This window comes from Condylura cristata, unplaced genomic scaffold (genome assembly GCF_000260355.1).
Source record: "Condylura cristata isolate star-nosed mole 26May11 unplaced genomic scaffold, ConCri1.0 scaffold00006, whole genome shotgun sequence".
Taxonomy (NCBI): domain Eukaryota; kingdom Metazoa; phylum Chordata; class Mammalia; order Eulipotyphla; family Talpidae; genus Condylura; species Condylura cristata.
The window spans coordinates 65860122-65880549 of NW_004567107.1; the positions used below are offsets into that span (position 1 = coordinate 65860122).

At 38.3% G+C, this 20428-nt stretch overlaps 1 protein-coding gene across 2 annotated transcripts in view; it reads right to left on the reverse strand.

The window, feature by feature from the left end:
• The window catches only part of ZCCHC6 (zinc finger, CCHC domain containing 6), a 63557-nt gene extending 44281 nt beyond the window's left edge, over window positions 1-19276 (reverse strand). For both annotated transcript variants that reach the window (XM_012721573.1, XM_004677791.2), the window contains exons 1-10: window positions 19235-19276; window positions 17574-18124; window positions 12447-12628; window positions 12096-12212; window positions 11091-11268; window positions 9211-9299; window positions 7225-7276; window positions 5641-5710; window positions 4766-4892; window positions 3046-3165 (exon numbers count right to left, since the gene is read on the reverse strand). In XM_012721573.1, the coding sequence (XP_012577027.1) occupies window positions 3046-3165; window positions 4766-4892; window positions 5641-5710; window positions 7225-7276; window positions 9211-9299; window positions 11091-11268; window positions 12096-12212; window positions 12447-12628; window positions 17574-18093 (1455 nt within the window). In that variant the 5' untranslated portion in view covers window positions 18094-18124; window positions 19235-19276. The remainder of the gene's footprint in view (window positions 1-3045; window positions 3166-4765; window positions 4893-5640; window positions 5711-7224; window positions 7277-9210; window positions 9300-11090; window positions 11269-12095; window positions 12213-12446; window positions 12629-17573; window positions 18125-19234) is intronic.
• Window positions 19277-20428: the final 1152 nt, after the last annotated feature.

Here is a 20428-nt window from a genome sequence, read left to right on the forward strand (position 1 = left end):
TAGGAAGCAATTAGGCAATAAAAGATATAAAGAATCCAAAATGAGAAAAAAGTGAAACTGTCATTATATTTACTAGAATAAATTAAGAGACACTAAAAGACTACCAATAAACTACTGGATTAAGTGGCAAGACATAAATTCAATAAAAATCAATGGCATTTCCATTTTTTTTTTTTTTTAAGATTTACTTATTTATTTTTGTATAGAAGAGCTGGGGTGTAGTCAAGAGGTGCAGTAAATGAGAGGATTCATGAAAGAGTGTGGAGGAGAAAAGGCAGATCTACTGAAGTAGACTCCTAAGAGGAGCAGTGGGTCAGACAGGAGAGGTCTTCCACACCATGTGGGTCAGCTGCCTGACCAGGGATCAAACTCAGGCCATCACTGTGATAGCACTGAGATTTACTCCCAAGGCCATGAGGGTCCCCACTGGTATTTCTAGAAGCAAATGATATATAAGAACAAAGGGAAATGAGAAATACAATCCCATTTACAATCACACCAAAAAGAATGAAATAGTAATATTAGTGAAAAAGGTAAAGGACTTCACCAAGGGCAGTAAAAGACACAAAGAAATGGAAATGTATTCCATGCTCATAAATTAGAAGAATTGACACAATAAAATAGCCATATTACCCAAAGCAATTCAGATTCAATGTAATACCTATCAAAATACCAAAGACTATTTTGAAGAAATAATTATTAAATTTATATGCAACCACAAAAGGTCCTGAATGGCTAAAGAAATCATCAGACAAAAGTTATCACAACTCCTGCCTTAAAATTGTATTACACAGCCACAGTAATCCAAACAGTATGGTACTGGAACAAAACAGAAAATCAGAACTGTGGCCCTCCCTGGCGGCGCAGTGGGTTAAAGCGCAGCATTAAGAAGCTAAAGCCCCTTCTGCATGAGTTCAATTCCCGTCTGCCCTGGAGGTGACCACATGGCGAGGCAGACCTCTCCTGACCTGCCCGCTGCTCCCCTCAGCAGTGTACTTCATAAATCTGCCTGTTTTGCTCCCCACTCTGTCTCTGGTGAAGCCTCTCACTGCCCCTGAGCTTCTGGCCTGTACTCCAGTTCTGTATGCACAAATAAATAAATCTTTAAAAGAAAATCAGAACTATGGTGACAAGCATAAGCATATAAAGAAAATAAGCATATAAAGAAACAAAAAACAGGCCCACACAAATATTAATTCCAAATGGATTAAAGATCAGGAGGTAAGAACAAAACCAAAAAGTAGCTTAAAAAACAGGGAATACACCCTACGACCCAGCAATCCCACTCCTAGGTATCTACCCAAAAGACACAAAAACACTGATTGAAAAAGATACCTGTACCCCCATGTTTATTGCTGCTTTATTTACAATTGGAAAAACATGGAAGCAGCCCAAATGCCCAAAAGTAGATGACTGGATAAAAAAGATGTGGTACATATAGAGAATGGAATAAAACTCAGCAACCAAAAAAGAGAAACACGTGTCTTTTGCAGCAACTTGGATGGAGTTGGAAAAGATCATGCTTAGTGAGATAAGCCAGAAAGAGAAAGAAAAATACCGGATGGTTTCACTCATAGCAGGAGTATAATGGACCAGGCGAGAAAATAACAAAAATAATGAACAACCATATACCAGAGACATTTTGTGGGGGTGGAGTGGGGAATGGGATCAAAAACGGGGGAGGGGAGAGAAATGCACGGGATTATGGTGATGGCACATGGGTGATTTGGTGATGGGAAACCCGCGGGGATAACAATCGAGAAGGAAAAAAAAAATGTACAAAATGATGTAAAAATAAACTTTTGTAAAAAAAAAAAGAACAAAAAAAAAATACAGGGAATACAAATACAGGACATCTACCACAAAGATGTATTTAGAGGTTCAACTAAGGTAAAAATAAACAAATGTAGCTACATTAAATTAAAAAGCATTTATTCCTAAAAAAAAAAAAACCTATTACAAAAACAAAAAGCAACCTAAAGAATGGGATATATGCATATCACACATCTGACAAGGAGCTAATCTCTGAAATTTACCGAATTTTTATACAATCCAACAAGATAATAACGCAATTAAAGAATGGGGAAAGGCCCTAAAGAGACATTCCTAAGCAAGACAACCAAGACCTAAAGACATGAAAACTGCTCAATATTATTTATTATAAGGGAAAGGAAAATATAAACCACAATGAGACAGCATCTCATCCCTGTGAGACTAGGTAAGAAAGAACTGAATACACAAATGTTCATGAGGTTATGGTGGAAAAGGAACTGTCATCCACTGTTGCTGACAATGTTAGTGTAGCTCCTGTGGAACCTGATATAGATATGTCTTAAGAAAGTAAGAATGAGGTCTCCCTGGTGGTGCAAGGGGTAAGTCCTTAGTACTATGAAGCTATTGGCAGCTATTGTAGTACAAGTTCCATCCACCGCTGACCCATATGGTACAGCAGACCTCTCCTGTCTCGTTCACTGCTCCCCAAGCAGTGTACTGCAATCACTCTGCCTGTTCTGCTCCCCACTCTGTCCCTGGTAAATCCTTTCACTACTCCCACCTCTGGGCTACACCCCAGCTCTTATGTGCATAAATAGAATAAAATCTTAAAAAAAAAACAACTAAAAATAAAAAGTAAGTTATAGTGAACTAAATCCTTCCTACAGTCTTCTTGAGTTATAGTGAACTAAATCCTTACTACAGTCTTCTTGAAGATGATATGTAAACTCAATAAATTATAAAACTCTACCTAAAGAAAGCATGTACTAAATCATAAAATCAGTGGTTCAATGCTCTTGTCTCAAACTCTCAGGACAATGTGTTTCACAAATTAAGTTTTTTCAGCAATGATACCCATAGTAAAATATACAGCAGCATCCTGTAATCAAATATATTAACATTTTGGCAGTAAGAAGTATGAACAGCCACAACAGTAGAATAAATAAGCACATGTCAATTCTGGCTACATTTTCAGATTTCTGATATTATGCAAAAGAGATGATGGGCCTGTAGTAACATTAGTATCAGATACAGAAACAAAAAGTCTTTTACCCATGATCCTAGATAAACAGGCAGAAGGGGGTCTTTCCTCTGCTGAAGAAAGAAAATGGCCATCAGGGCAAATACATAAGGTGGCAAACCTCCTTCTTCAGGGCGATCTATACTGCAAAGCTACAACAAAACAAAACAAAACAAAAAATGGGTAAGTATTTTTGTGTATCAAGTTGTCATTTACACAATGTGGTCTGAAATCTGTAACAGCATTCTTGCCTGTGCAGCTCATGATAAGAAAATACCTCAGTGACAAAATATAAAGCTTCCTTATACTTTTGGAGCAACCACAAATTATGACAGCTTCTATTTCAAATACTAATCTTATAACTAAACTTACTGGTGTAGGACTGTAAATTATTATTTGCTATTTTATCTTCTGATAGCTACAACAAACCCATTCCCTTGCTTTTAACACTTGCTAATGAACTCAAAATGATGGTTCAATTCCTACTCCATGTCAACCGGCTTTCTTTATTGGTCCCTTCATCCTAACCTACTGCTTTAAAAAACTCATTCTGGGCCCTCCCTGGAGGTGCAGCGGGTTAAAGCACAGCACTAAGAAGCTAAAGCCACTTAGCATGAGTTCAATCCCTGCCCCAGGGGTGATTCACATGGCGCAGCAGACCTCTCCTGACCCTCCCACTGCTCCCCTCAGCATGTGTACTTATCAGTCAGCCTTTTCTGCTTCCCACTCTTTCTCTGGTGAGAATCCTCTCACTGCCCTGTACCTCTGGCCTATACCCCAGTTCTGTATGTATAAATAAATCTTTTTAAAAAAATGCATTCTTTAGTCAGACAAGTGATTAGAACAGAGAATGTAGGCAAACTCATTAGCACTAACAGAAGAAACAAAATCAGTCCATAATGAGAGAACAGGAAGTGGCTTTTAAAAGATGGCATATTGGGATTTCTGATTCACCCAGTTAAGAGAAGAGCATCTCTGGTTATCATGAACCCAAGCAATAGCTCAGACCTTACAGTTACCGCCAGGCTGTAATCAGGGACAGCAGTGACTTTTCTCTATGGACTACTTACACAGGATCTTAACTTTATAATCATGATGGGGCCGACAATTTGGGCGAACACTAACTGCTCTAATGTCTGTTAGAGCACTTCACAGTTGAACACTAGAACATTATGAAAATGTAGGAAACACTGTTACATCATGTAAGTAAGATGTTTCAAATGGGAGCATGAATTTATCTTTGTCAGAATAAAAGGCTACTTTCTCATCCTTGAAGCTACCTAAAAAAGAATAACAGCCAATAAACCACCAGTTTACAGCGGTGATGGCAATGGCTCTGGAAAGAGGGGGAAATGCACAGGGTACTTTTTGGGAGTGTCTGGGTAAGTTATTGCAAATGATATGAAATGTATTTTCTCAAATTGCCTTGTGCCTAATGATCACTTAAGGAAACTAGTTAAAATGCAAATTCTGAAGTCATATCCTTTGGGATCTGACCCACAGATCTGATGTTTATAGTACACTGTAAACCATCTGGACCTTTTGAGTAATACTGTAAACAGTGAAATAGAAACACAAAACTTTCCTTCTTGTACACACTAAAATGTCAGCTCCGATACTCAGACTCCTACTCTCTGGATGGCTAAAAACATGTAACCAATGTTTAAGATCAAACTAAATATGTAAAACTCAGAGCACACTGTTTTATGCTTTCATAGAATATACTCATGAATTTAAAGAACCCAAACCTACCTTTGCCCAGTACCTAAATGCAATCACCAAAGGAACTAGTTTTGGCTCTAGTTTTCCAAGAGCAGTTAAATGATTTGTTGTCAGACAAGCATTTTCATTTCCTGCACTCACTTTACAAAGCAGACCACTGTGGGCATAGGGAATGGGAAGGAAAGGGAGAGAGAAAATAGTGTTACATAGTTATCAGCTCTCTTTTATACTACCTTACAGTTATAATTTCCTTAAAAAGAAAAATAAGAAAAAAGTACTAAGTCTTAGATTCATTTGAGAAGTTAAATTTTTTTAAAAGGGCAAGTTATTTTCTGAGTTAACTTTTCCAGAAATAAAACTTTGTGTTTTCTTAGTATTATAAATGCCAATAGGAAAATACTGTAAAATGTTTCAAATGGGAGCATGAATTCATCTTTGTCAGAAGAAAAGAATGTTTTCCCAGAGCTGGATGAATCTACATAATAAAGAATAATAACCTTTAAGCCACCAGTTTACAGTGGTGATGGCAATGGTCAATGGTTCTAGAAAGAGGGGGGTAAAACACGAATTGTTATTCTACATTGCTAAAAATTCTGCCTAAAAGGATGTTAAGTAAAGGTAACAAAGGAAGTAACCATTTGATAAAATTGTCTTAACTGAGTTGAAGTGAATCAAAATGCTACCTTCCTACATTTTTTCCTTTGCATCTGCTCTTTTTTTAAAAAAACAACAACAACCTCTTTCCTATTGCATCAAATTCCAGAAGTATAAAGGAGAATGACAGCAGGAAGAACCTGTGAAACTAACTACATAAGGAGTTTATCATTCCAAAACTGGATTTTAACAGCAAAGTACATCTGCTTTTGGTGAATTGACATTTAATATAAAAACTTAAATAAACAGACCTTTGTTTTTCTCTGCACACCACCACTGGTACCCTAGCATGGAAATCTGCATCAACATCAATAAAGGAATCTGAAGAAGAAAAAAAATTTTAAAATTAAGTGGCTCCATTAAACCTTTGTTTAAAATAAGAACCAGATGAACCACAAGAACTAATTATGACTGTATCTGGTTTGGTCTTCACAAAGACTATTACTATACAAAGCTTTGAGATGACTTAAAAATGGAAAAAAAAAAAGTACATCTGAGAATCAAGTAGTCACAATTTAAAAATCCTTATTTTGCAAAACTAATTTTTGATCAGAAATGATACATAATTGAATCAAAACATTTAACTTTTTTTTTTAAAAGATTTATTTATTTGTGCATACAGAACTGGGGTACAGACCAGAGGCTCAGGGGCGGTGAGAGGCTTCACCAGAGACAGAATGGGGAGCAGAACAGGCAGATCTATGAAGTACACTGCTAAGGGGAGCAGCGGGCGGGTCAGGAGAGGTCTGCCTCGCTATGTGGACTCCTCCGGGGCAGGCGGGAATCGAACTCATGTGGAAGTGGCTTTAGATTCTCAGTGCAGTGCTTTAACCCGCTGCGCCACCAGGGAGGGCCCAAAACATTTAACTTTTATGTGGATAACATAATTAGAAATATAGACAGGGGGCCTCCTTGTGGTGCCAGGGGTTAAGAAGCAGCACTGTGAAGCTATCTGCAGCCACGAGTTTGATCCCCCGCCAGGGAGCTAACCCACATGGCACAGCTGACCTCTCTTGTCTCACCCACTGCTCCCCTCAGCAGTGTTTTTCAGTCAATCTGCCTGTTCTGTTCCCCAGAACAGATTCTCTGTGAATCCTTTCACCACCCCACACCTCTAACCTACACCCCAGCTCTTGTATGCATAAAGAAAGAAATCCTTTTAAAAAAACAACAACAAAAAAAGAAAAGAAAGGAAATATAGACAGGACATTCAAAAACAAAACTGCTGCAAAAAGTTGGTAAAACACCTAGGGTCAAATATATACTGACAAAAAAAATGCTTAAATATTTAATTTAACAAGAAGTTTAGGAAAGTTTCCAAATAATGAGAATTTAGTGAGGAAAATGTTTAATGAGGAAAGTATAAAATCATAGTGCCACACTGAACATTACTTTGGACAACTGATAAACCTACCCATAACAACCATTTATTAATTCACTAATCAGGGTTGAATCACACCTACTTATCACTTGTAAAGTATTAATTTAAACTGAATAAAGTAGGTTTTCCTTTAGTTTTACCCTTTAGAGTAAATTTCATATAATCTTCATCTTTTTAGTCTCAGTCTGGGATACATTTAATCTTTATGTGCTGTGACATTATCAAGCTAAAAGTTTTACTTATAAAGTGTTATTTTGCATAGTAGAACAACTAAAAGAACTCCAATTAACTTGCTAATAATTCAAAGGTATCTGCTTTGTCTTTTCTGTTTGGATATTCCCCATACAAATTTTAAAAACTTGCTTTCTATTTTCAAAGTTGGAGAAGTAAGATACATTTGAATTTGAGAGAAGGGAAAACTTTAAGAGCAAATGTGAAAAGAATTTGGTCTTACCACTGCTCTTTAAACATTCTTGAACAAGTAAAAGAACATCTGGCTGAGACATCTAGGAAATAAATCAAAAAACAGATTAAATTATCAGTAAGTACTTTTGCTTTACTGCACACAGTCATCTGAAGTTATCCAAATTACTTTGCAAATGAGAAAGCACATTGCTACCAGAATTAGGATAATCATTATCTTCTGTGTACACATCATTCTAAGACACAGAAATGGAGCACCAACCAAGAATGAATGTGGGCAAAAGAGAGAACAGTACCATTAACTCTTGGTTAACCAATTCCTAAGGTAATTGGTCTATTGGCAAATCTCAAAGTTGAGAATACAAGGTGTCTATGACCAGCATTACCACGCTCCATAAAACTACTTCAAAAGGTATTTTACTGGTCTCAGCCTGCTTTAGTCTTACCTTTATCCAATCTTTGCTCCACACAGAAATCAAACCATTTAAAATGTTTGTATCTTGGGCCCTCCCTGGTGGCGCTAAGAGTTAAAGCACAGCACTATGAAGCTAGCCACAGCCACTGCAGCACCAGTTTGATCCCCGCCCCGGAGGTGACCCACATGGCGTATCAAACCTCTCCTGACCTGCCAGCTGCTCCCTTCAGCAGTCTATTTTTGTCAGTCTGCCTGTTCTGCTTCCCGTTCTGTCTCTGGTGAATCATCTCACCCTCTCACACCCCTGGCCTGTACCCCAGTTCTGTATGTATAAATAAATCTTTAAAAATAATAATAAATAAAATCATTACATCTAGTCATGCCCCTCCTTAAAACTCTCAGTGGTTTTTTACTGTCCTTAGGTCAAAATGAAATTCTTTGTGCTGACCTTCAAGAGACTGCATGTTGGGACCCAGTTTATGGACATCTTGTGTTCTCTCTTTTATTCCCTTCCCCAGAGCTATACACTCCTCTCTGCTTTTTGATACGCCAAGCTTCTTACTAATTTAGGGTGTTTGCAAATGCTGCTCATCCTACATAAAATACTGTTACCCCTTTCATTGACCCCCTCCTCCATTTTGAGGCCATCATAACTACTGAATCTGTATATCTCTTGCTTTCTTCTCACAGTACCTTGTTTCCTTACATAGTGCTCATTATAATTATATATATGCAGTAACCTATCTTCTCCACTAGTTATGAGTTCCATGAGGGAGGAATAGATACGTTTTACTTCTAGTTAGTAGTGCTTGGCGTATAACAGTGACTGAATATCTGCTAAATGAAAAAATGGCATGAGGCCAAAATAACTACTAGGTAGTATAAATAACGAATCAGAATATTGGGTCCAAAGAACAGCACAATCTTTTGTTGACAGACCATATGGCTATAGCAGTCAGGGTCAGCAAAGAATGAAAGGCCATGAAATTGAACACCTGGGGGTGGGCCCCAGCAGCTGTATTTCTAGCTAGCAACCCAGTCAAAAGAGCATAAACCATATGCACATGGCTGGGAATCATCAGTGGATTAAACAGAAAATCTACTCAAGTGCCTTCCTATTTTAAATTCTGACTCAACATACATTTGAATCATGTTTAAGCCAGTAATCTAGTTTGGGCGTTGCTCTTCAAAAGCATAATTATTTTAACAAAACAGATATATAAAAGATGGAACTCAGGAGCTAGTTAAGCTTCCTGGCTATTTTACATACCAATACTATTTAAAATCTGAAATCCTTTCCTATCATGAAAACATATTCTACCAAGAAAAACTTTTTTTTTTTGAAGTTAACATTACCTAGATATCGCCATTACATTAAGATTTAGAAAATCAATGTTTGAAACAAGTATGAATAGAGTAAAATAAGTCAAAGTAGTAAAAGAAATGTTGTATAAGTAAAGGCAGGAAAGACAAAAATAGAAACTTGAAGTTACCACTTTTCAGTTGAATTGTTTTCAAATATCTAAAATATAATCATATATAGCTCAAATAATTAAAAAAAGAATTTCTGTAACACTGAATATTCAAACATTTTGTACTTACAATGGCTGGAAACTGAACATCAATGTTTACATCTGAATTTTTGAAACCCAATCTGCTACAGGATGAACCATATAATCTCAGCGAACAATCTACAAAAAGGTAAATAAACAAAAGTCAGAAGTAAAATCTCTCAAAAGTGACAACAAAACAATGTTATTTCAAAGATGTAATCGTTGATTCATACAACCCACAAAAGTAAAACACTATTTTCACAATGCTTATAGCAACATAATTTACAGTGTCTAGGAGATGGAAACAATTTAAACGACCACTGATGAGTTGAAATGTATTATATCCACACCATGGCGCATATATATATGTATGTATGTATATATATGTGTGTGTGTGTGTGTATATATATATATATATATGTATGTATGTATATATATGTGTGTGTGTGTGTGTGTATATATATATATATAAAAGAAAGGGTTAAATAGATATCTTCAAATGTTAGAAGTTCAGAGAATTATGTACAGAACTGAGACAACCAGAGAGGGAAGGTAATAGGGAAGGGGCCCAATGGAACATGGTGCATTTCTAACTTTGGCTGAAGCCAAAGACTGTTATAGGTGATGCCCCTTTGAGAGGTGTGCTGGTGAGGGTAGATAGTCCTAGGGAAAATGTGAAAAGAAAAATATCAGTGTGGGTACGAAATATAAGAGACTGATAAGAAATATAAGAGACTGCAGAAGCAGCTCCCCAGACTGAATGTTGGGAGGATTCAGAGCTTGGGACTTCAGTGTTTCCAGATCTTCTGGGAATCTTGGATCAGTGATTTCTGCCCTCACCATGCCGATCTTCCAGAAGGCTGTTGTGGGCCTCCCAAGAACATACAGAAGCTTCCAGCAGCCAACCTCAGAGAGGAGAAGTTTGGAGGCTTTTCAAGTGCCTGAGCAACTGAAACTGTTCCCAGTTTTGCTGCTGTTGCAGCCTGAAAGGAAGGCAGACCCCAAGCTGGGCACCTCACTGAGCTGTGTGAGTGTGGGCTGTTTGTTGGGTAGTTTGGCTACTACAGCTGTTTTGAGTGTTGCTTGTATGGTGCTTGGCTGGGGCATCTCAGCAGTTCTTGAGAGCATCTCTTGTTGTATCTTCTGCTGTCTTTGTGAGTTGAACCTAGACTACAGTCTGGCTGCTGTGTGTTCTAGGTCAGCAGTGGCAGGAAGACACCATCTTGAGAGCTTTTGTGTTTAGGACTTTAAAACACTGGGCACTACTTCAAGTGAAATAAACAGCTATTTTTAGTCTCAGTGACTCTTATTTTTCTTGGTTTGTTAAATAAATCCCATTATTGTTTTTCTCTGAACCTGAGTGGTCTTGCAATTGTGCACACAGGTGAAGAACTCAGATGTGATCAGTAAACTATTTGGAGAGTGTCCTTGGTTGGTTCAGTGCCCCTTGCAGCCCTGTTGGGCAGTGTGAGAAAGGATATATATGTAGAAGTTTCAAACTATAACTCTCAGAGCAGATAAATGATGAAAACCTACTTTACCTTAATAAACAGAAAAGAGAATTAAGTGTAGTAAAGTAGGTCCAAAACAAAGAGTAAATATTTACATAGCAGACAATTCAATAATGTTAACACTCTCTCAAAAACCAGTGAACATCCTGGAGAGAAATGGACAAGGGGATATAAGAGTTCCATAGTGCCCCAATCAATAATGCAGGGCACTGAACTTAAAGTGCATGTGTACAATACATTTGATAATGGAGATAGGTTTAATGACAATGCATGTAAAAGTCTTTGTTTTCTTGAGGGAAGCAAGAAAAATAACATACAAAATGAAGCATTCCAAATCAACATTAGCTAAATGAAAATTACTAATGGTAGGAAAAATGAAATAATTTTAGATAGCTTAATAAACAAATGTAGAAAATACCTGTTAACTTGTGCTGGAATACATTTTCCATCATATGTTTAATTTCTAGTCTCTGTTCCAAGTTCTCAGAGTGTAAGCCAAATTCCTGTACCACTTTGTCAATGGCAACACCAATTGCACTTATTTGGCAGGGCGATGGCGGGGGTAATGTTGTGAGCAACTCTTCCTCCTGCTTCTCCTTTTAAGATCAATATTTGAGATTAAAAGTTACTCATGGGCCTCTCTGGTGGTACAGGGGTTAAAGACACAGTACTATGAAGCTATCACCAGCCACTGCAGCATGAATTTGATTACCGAACAGGGAGCTACATACGTGGGGCAGCAGAATTGTCTTGCCCACTGCTCCCCTCAGCAGGGTATTTTAGTACATCTGCCTGTTCTGCTCCCCACTCTTGCCTCTGGTGAATCCTCTCACCCCACCATATCTCTGGGCCTATATTGAGCTCCTATATGTATAAATAAAATAAATCTATAAAATAATTAAATAAAAATAAAAATTACTTATAGTTTTACCTTCTATGATTCACTGAGACAACAACATGTAGGATTTTCTGGGTTACTTTTCCTACACCTCCCTCTCATCTTAGTTGTGTTAGTCTTCATCTTATCATCAAAACACACACTTCTTTATAACCATAAAGTGAATACTTCTTTATACCCATAAAGTGATAATAGCAGGGAAGCAGAAATAAGGAGAAAATACAAGCCAGAAAGCATGATTTATTACTGACATAAGGACATAACACCTAGGTCCTACCAATGATTTAATTTTTTTCTGATAATCACGCACCTGGTGTTGTCAAGCCTTGAGTGCATGCTTGAGTACGTGCATGTATATTCTTTTCTTTCCCCCTTTTATTTTAAAAATAAGGAAAAGCATAAAGCACTTAGACTAAATAAACTCAACATAAATGTTAGTCATTGAAATCACAGTTTTTAAGAAGATCAGAAAGACAATAACAACCTATAGGTAAACCTTGTTTGTTTCAGTTATATTAAGCTTACCTTAATGTTTTTCTTGTGCCTCTTCTCTTTGATGTGCTTATGGGCAAATGCAATGGATTCAATTAGAACATCACAAAGCCTGCAGGTGTACTTTGCTGTAGGGTAGTTTCGTGGTCGCTATTGAGATTATAGACATAAATATTAATCTTCAACAGTACAGGTAAAAAATAGCCAGAAAATAACTTCCCCTTCATTTTAAAATTATTATCATCACTATCCTAACAATTATTTCCATTTGAGTCAAATGCTTAACTAGTAATGCTGAAATATGAATAATCAAAGCAGGGTACTTAATACACTGAAGAATGGATCCCTAATTACTAACACTTTAGAGCGAAACAAAGATTTTACCCTTTTTAGCCTGTCAATGCAATCTCTTTTCAGTCGCTCCTCAGCCTGCTGTAAACCCAGTAGTTCCTTGGTTGAAAGCACAGATTCATCGATCACAGGGCCTTCCAAGTCTCCATCCTGTTCACCTTCCTCATTTTTAGTCCTCCGTGTCTTCCTAGGTCTGGACCTCTGCTTCTTGTTTTCTTAATTAGGGGGAAATACTATTAGCAATATTGAAAGAATACTACTACTGAGTAAAAAGTAGAACCATGCACTTCCTGAATGACATCTGAATAGTTCACCATGGATAAAATGCCTGAATACACAAACACTTGGATACATCAAGACAAAAACGAGCATTTTGGATAAACATGAAAAGAACTGTACTTCCATAATAAAATTTAATTTATCATCTCTTTCTGATATACTGGTAGGCATGCTCAGGCAATAGTAAAAATTATCACATCTAAGTAGAACTGTAATTTTAAGACGTCTAGTAAAATGCATAATGTACACGTCACTAATATATTCTCGTATGCCTGTTAAGAATACTTATTATTCTAATGAAAATTATCCACATTTACTTTAATTTTTCAGATGGAACAAACTCAAAAGGGTAAAGAGACAATATACCTCTAGAGAACTAAGAGATCACTATACTCTTGTCTGATGTGAAAAATCCATCATTTAGTTGTAAATTTAGCCTCCAGCAATTGGGCCCTCCCTCGACATTAATGCCAAGAAGTCTATGCCAAAATTTCATTTACTGAAGATAAGTATTCTTCCTTTTTTTTTAGTTTCACTTTAGATGCTTTGAATGACCTGTACACTAGCCATATTTCCAAGGAAAAAAACAATTAGAAGTTGAAATAAAAGTTTCTATTAATAAAAGTTCTACTATGTACAGACTAATTCATCTAGTAAACTTTGCTGTTAGTTTTACAATATGACAAATCTGACAGGTCTATTCCTTTTTTAAAAATTTATAACTTCTCAATCCATAAAATCAAACTGTGGGATTAAAGTTAAAAAATGTTTTAAAGCAGCTTTATGTTCTGAAACAAATTTATCAGTAACCCGTAAGATTAAAATAAAACTTATTTACCTAGTTAAAATTATGATAAATGGATCGAATATTTTAAATGTCTAACAAAAATTAGTCTTTGAAAATATAAACTTATGAACTGCCCTGCCTGAGGCATTCCTATGTCAAGTTTTCAGTGGAACTCAACTGAAATCAAAACAGTTGACTGAAAAACTTCTGTCAGGAAGGGAAGGGAGCTATAGAACTTATTTTAAAATAATTTTTTCAAAGTTGCTGCTGGCCCTCCCTAGTGGCGCAGTGGGTAAGGACGCAAGCTAGCCAGCACTGCAAGCTAGCAGCATCTGGGCTCTGGAGGTGACCCACATGGCGTGGCAGACCTCTCCTGATCCGCCGCTGCTCCCCTCAGCAGTGTACTTCGTCAGTCTGCCTGTTCTGCTCTCCACTTGCCTCTGGTGAATCCTCTCACCATCCCCGTACCTCTGGCTTGTACCCCATTTCTGTATGTATAAATAAATAAAAATCTTAAAAAAAAAGTTACTGCCAAAGACTTTAAAGGAAAACAACAAGCATTGTGTTCTAAATATTACAAGGATGTAATTTAAGTCTGCAAATAGCTTCTATACTATGTGGCAATTAAAAAAATTAGAGAACTATTAAGAAATAGTTTTTTTTTTAGCAATCAAAATTCACAAACCAGTAAAATAGTACAAGAACTCAATCGAATAGAAAAATCAGGCTTTTATCTTAATGCTTACTGTGTTAACATTCCCCCTACTCCCAATTATTATAATCTTAAAGGACAGTAAAAAGGATACCCAACTTTGAAAACAAGTAGGTTTAACAAAATTTAGAGGTGCATCTATTCTCACTATAAATTCTAAATAGGGCCTCCCTGGTGGTGCTCCCCAGCCAGAGAGCTAATCCATATAATGGTAAAGCAGACCTCTCCTGTCTTGTCCACTGCTCCCCTCAACAGTGCTTCAGTTGATCTGCCTATTCTGCTCCCACTCTGTCTCTGGTGAATCCTTTCACCTGCTAAACAGACCCCAGTTCTTGGATGCATAAATAAAATAAAAAATTCTAAACAATTGCAACTGACTTTAAGTGTCCAGGCCAGAAATTCCTACTTAAGCAAACAAAAATAAGTAAGTGGTACCCATTAAAAAAGTCTGTATTATTTCACAAAATACTAACTTTACAGAAACATATTTCTTAACTTCTCTCTTGTTCCAAAATAACTACTTCAAAATAATCATATTTACTGTCATTTTCTAAAGTGACTTCAATTTCTCTGCAAAGAGTATAATGAACTACTTAATGTTGTTATACAGAAAAATGGAGGGTTGAAGATGATGGGGGCAGTTAACATTACTGAGTATTTTATTATATGACAGCTGCAACACAAGCACTTTATGTGCATTGCCTTTTAATTATTAGAGTGATGTTGTCATGGATGCTAATATTAGCCCTATTGTACAGATGGGGGAGATGCTGGTCCAAGAAAAAAAGTAACTTGTCCAAGGATACATGACTCAATGATCCAAAACAGAAAATGGTTAGAATTCTGAAATTCAGTCTGCTATTTAAGTCATATTAATAAGTGAAAAAAACAAAACAAAACAAAATCTCTTTGTGTAGCATACCCATTTATCATTTAGAATACACCAGAATTAAAAAGGTAATATAGTCTTCTGAACTGAGTTCAGAGGCCTGCATGATACAAAGTTATGTTAAATATCATTGGAGGTAATCTTAGAAAACAAAGCTGGGTATTGCTCAAAAAAGTCCCATAATTTACTTAGAGGAAGAATATCTGGTTCACCCTATGGTTCTTGTAATATGAGTTCTCTCTATGCAGCATTCCAAGTTTCCCATACTTTATTTGCATATGGCCCATATTCCACTCCCAAAGGACATGTGTAAGAGTGTTTTCCAGTTAAAATCATTAACATCATTGTGCCAGATACATTATGTTGGCAATCTAGGCTGTATGAAGGATGAAATAGGGGAGATAATATAGATTGAAAAAAAGTAAATATTAAAACACAAAGCAACTTGAGATAATTCTCCTAAATCATTTAGTAAAACCCTTCCTTATTAAGTGGCTCTAGATCTTTTTTAAGATCCTTGGAATACCTTGGGAAGTTTATACTTGGATTCTCTCTCTACAGTAAGCCACAGTATACCAAATCTCACTTTTTTCTTTGGAAAGATTTTTAAGGGGTAGAGCTAAATAATACTCCCCTTCCCCTTTTTCTTAAAGATTTATTTATTTATGCATACAAGAACTGGGGTACAAGCCAGAGATGCAGAGGGTGAGAGGATTCACCAGAGACAAGATGGGGGCACAGAACAGGCAGATTCACTGAAATACACTGCTGAGGGGAGCAGCGGTGAGGCAGGAGAGGTCTGCCATGCCATTGAGGGTCAGCTCCCTCGCTGGGGATTGAACTCAGACTGCAGTGGCTTCAGAGAGTTTCAAAGTGCTAAGACTTAATCCCTTGCACCACCAGGGAGGGCCCTGAATAATCCTTCTCTTAGCAGCTCTGAAACACACCTGTACAACATATAGAAGAGATAAGGGAGCTTTTATTATAGTACCACCAATAAAAACACATCAAAAATGTATTCCTTGTTCAAAAGAACTTAAAGACAATTAAAGAAATTGTTTGTTTGTTTTTTAGCAAATTAATAATACAGAATTTTTAGAAAGAAAAACACAAATTGAAAGCCCAGAATGATCAATGATTATTCAGTGACACTATCAGATTTGGGCCCTGGGAGGCCAGACTAACTCAAACCCTTAGTACAGTTTTACTTCCTCATCTAACACTCTGTATAAACAAATCTGGATAAATTTAATGCCTTTCTGGTATAACTGACTGCTTTGCAAAATTATGATTCTACCTTTGATTATCACAAATTGTTTCAGACAGTTCTTTCAAGTTCTTCCTACCTTGAAAATTTACTAGCTAAATGTTCGCCCTATGGTTTGATTCTATCATAACACCTAGAAGAAATTTTCTCATCTGAAAATATGACAGCACCTTTTCTCCCACTTAATTCTAACCATCACAAGACCAAATAACTTTTTTCCATTAAGTAGTCTAAATGTCAGGGCACACCTTCAAGTGCTTTACAGATGACACACACTTATGCGCTGGCTACTAATAGGAAAAGAGCCTCAGGAGACCTAGAAAGTATCAATATTGCTGAGATGCATTTAAATTCTAAATACTTCAAAAGTGCTCACTAGTTCACAATCCGTTTTTTATGGTAAAAATGGCTCACAGCCAATAAACTTAGAAGTTTGTCTTCCCAAATATATTCACTGTAAGTTGCATTTTCATGCTAAATATTTTTTTCTTTACATTTATGGTTATTTCATTTCAGTAATCATTGTTCATTACATATTATTTTCCTAATCACAGATATCATTACTACATTGACAGTCTACTTTCACCTTTTAGAAAAAAGGTGTCAAAAGTTACTTTGGGGCAAGTATTACATGCTGAACTCTTCAAAGTGGGTTTTGATTTTAATGAAACTAAAAGGCAAGCTTTTATCTGCATTTCTCACTCAAAACTTACTGTTTTTCAACCTCCGCAAAGCTTCTTTTGAGAAACAAAATCTTGAACTACTCTCCTCTGGAAATTGATGCTCCTACCAAAAGTCATCCTTCTGAAGCTGGAGATCTATGCGATATATGTATTTCTAAATCAAGCCCTTTCCTTTTTTAGCTTTATATTCCATTGTTTATTTTATGGACACATTATTTCATATAAAATAATAATGTAGAAAATACACACTACTCAAAAATTGTGATAGTGTTCCTAGCTAGAGATGACAACCCATTTTCATAAAAAAAGCACCAAAGAGATGTTTAAGAAAGCAAAACAATCCTCATGGCAAAGTTAACTTTTAAAGGGGCCAACATGCAATGTGTTGGAAGTTTCTAATACCATGATTACTAAAGGCCTTAACATAATCACATTAAAACAATCAGGAACTAGGAAACAGTGGAACTACATTGCTGAAAATAATTAAGCTCATTTAAAAAGAAAAACTTTAGGGTTGTAACTTGCCAAGTAGGAGCACATTACCAGGGCTTCCAGCCTCCATTTCTGACATGGTCTCTAGGCTTGTTGGATCTTTATGAAACAGCCGTCTCACAGTTCTGCCGCCTCTACCCTCTTGCCACCTATAGCCATCTTCACTTTCTTGAACAGAGTCTCTTCTTGGTCGGTTTACAACAGGAATTCTAGGTCCAGGTTTGAATTCTCTCCAACTGTCTGAATTACCAGAAAGTTCATCAGGTAGCCATCTCTTACTTTGATCTTTGTGGTTGTCATTTATCCACGCAGGTTGACTGTAAATTGGGTTTTTAAATGCATATGGATTGCTGGAAAGAGCAAATGGTCCTTTTCTGGGGGTATTCCCATAGTTTCCTGGTGGTATTTTTTTTCTGGGAAGGCCTTTTTCCACTTTACTGCTATGACCTTTAGCATAATCATCCATTATTAAATAATCTTGTTGGGGATGACCCCTTCTGAAGTCCTCCTCATCTATAATCCCTCGGTCTTTAGCACGCTTCACAAAATAAGGTTTTGCAGCATCTCCCATGGCCTCTGAGTTCAATTTTCTTACTTTGCACCTGAAAGAAAACATGTTATGGAAACTACAAACTATAACAAGATGTCATACCAAGTACACAAAATACTGCATTTATTGCACACATTATCAAAAGCCTGTGATTTTTTTTTACTTTTCTTTAATAAATTCCAACCACATTCCAATAATCTGCACATTAGACGAGAAGTTAAGAGATTTAGCCTTTAATGCTTTATGGAAATTAGTACTATTTCACATGACGATGGAAACCACGTTAGGGAAGCTCCCTATAGTCTACAGACTGGTAGCGTAATATGTTACACCCAATAGATCGTCTTTATGACAAAGGCAAAACAAACAAACCCTCATCCCCAAGTCCCAAACCCATAACATACATTCACTGTCGTAACACTTCTGCCAGTTACTTTTAAGTGTTGCACAAAGTAAACCATACTTTTTGTGTACTGTACATAGTACATCACAATTCAGCTCCTTTTCAGTCCATTCTCCTTACCCCGGGGCCTCCGCTTCCTTCACACTATCAAAAACGACAGGCTTCGATCGCTAGGGCTACGAAGAAGCTGGGCTTCGGACCAAGGCTCCGCTCTAGTCACAGGGGCGGGGTTTACCACCAAAGGACAACTACTGCTAACCTACCCACTCTCCAACCCCAAACAAGTTTGATGCCTTCAAGAACCGTGACCCTCCCTCTCCGATCTCCAGCTGATGGCCCATCCCGATCTGCCTCAGTTTCCACCGTTGGGGCAGGCGGCAAAAAAAGGGGGCTCCCAGTAACTACTAGCCACCGAGGGGGGGGATCAGGAAGCAGGAAGTGACCTGCCTCCTCGATGGGGTTCCGGGGTCCCCCCGCCTGCATCGGGGCCGAGGACGACAGCCTCCATCCAAATCCCTTCTTCGGCCCGACAGTGTCAGACACAAAGTGAAAACGCGGACTCGAACCCGAGAACTCAGTCCCCGCTGGCCGGGGGGCTCCCAGTCCACGAAACTGGGGACCAGAGACCGGTGAAGAATAGAGTCAACGTATCTCCCCGGCCCGACCCGCCCTCTATTCCAGAGACCCGGGAACCCACCGAAGACCCACCCGGAGGCAAGACCGGGAGGAACAGTGAGAGAAGGAGCCAGGAGTACTCACCACCGCCGCCGCGATCCTCCGCCTCTTCCTGTCCCGGCTGGGCTCCCTCTCCGGGTTTTCCCTCAGCCCCACTTCCGGCGCTCAGCGTTGTCTCATTGTGCGCGATTGGGAGCCGGCGGTGTCCCCGCCCCAGCGCTCCGCCGCGCACGCCGGAAACGCGCTCGTTGTCCGAAGGGCCGCTCCAGCCCCGCCCTCTTCCGTGGCGCCGCGCGCACCTCCCACCCCCCCGGGATGGGGCTGGTGTCCGGCAGGCTTCCCCACGTACTGTCTCCTCGATTGCCAATGACCCTCAATGGATGCTTTCCGCTCCTGGCTTTGGAAGCGCGGGGGTGTGGGGAGAATCCTTGTTGCAGTGACAAGCCCCAGTCAAGTCCCAAGGCTGGACGTGGTCCTTGGATGCTGCTACGAGGGTGTGGGGCGAGTTCAGCCTGCAGCTGAGACCTGCTGGCGGTCTTACTGGTTGTCTGATACCCCTGGTTGACTGAAGCAGCTCGTTGAGGTCTTAATTACCACCCTTCTAGAAATGCCAGGTTTAAGCACCCACTGTTCACATAGACCTCAGTGTGGCCAAGGAAATGCGCTGCTTTTTTTCTTAGGTTATGTGCAGATTAGTTTTGCTTTTTTATTTTTCTTTAAGTGTGGTTTGAAGAATAATTGCAAATGGTGATAGGGAGGATGATGCTCAAATTTTCGAACCATAGGATACACACCTAAAGTGAGGAAACCATGTAGGGTTCCCTCTTTATTCTTTGAAAGTCTGGAGCAGCTAGGGAACGTTGAGAAATCGCGGTTTTGAGTCAGAGGGCAAGTAGAGAGCCCTTAAGGTCAGGAAATAGAATAGGAAAAGACTTGGAGGAATAAGGGGAGCTCCAGATTAGGCACTCCATGATGTGCCTATGGGAACGAGTCAAATACTCCAGGACTAGGGGCAATGGGACTTTACAGAATAAGGATGGTAAAGAACAGTATGCTAAAGTAAGGGCTGGGAAGAAGGATTAGTTCTGGACACAAAAACATTAAGGCAGTGAGACCATGAAGAACTAACCAGTCACAAAAAGCCTGGTGGATTTTAGAATAATTAGGAAAAGAAGGCACGACTCCCATTTCAGCTTCCTTGCACCTCCCTGGCCTGGTTCCATAGACTTGGGAGTCCATTTGCAAGTATTAACTCAATCCTCACAATAACTCCTTAAG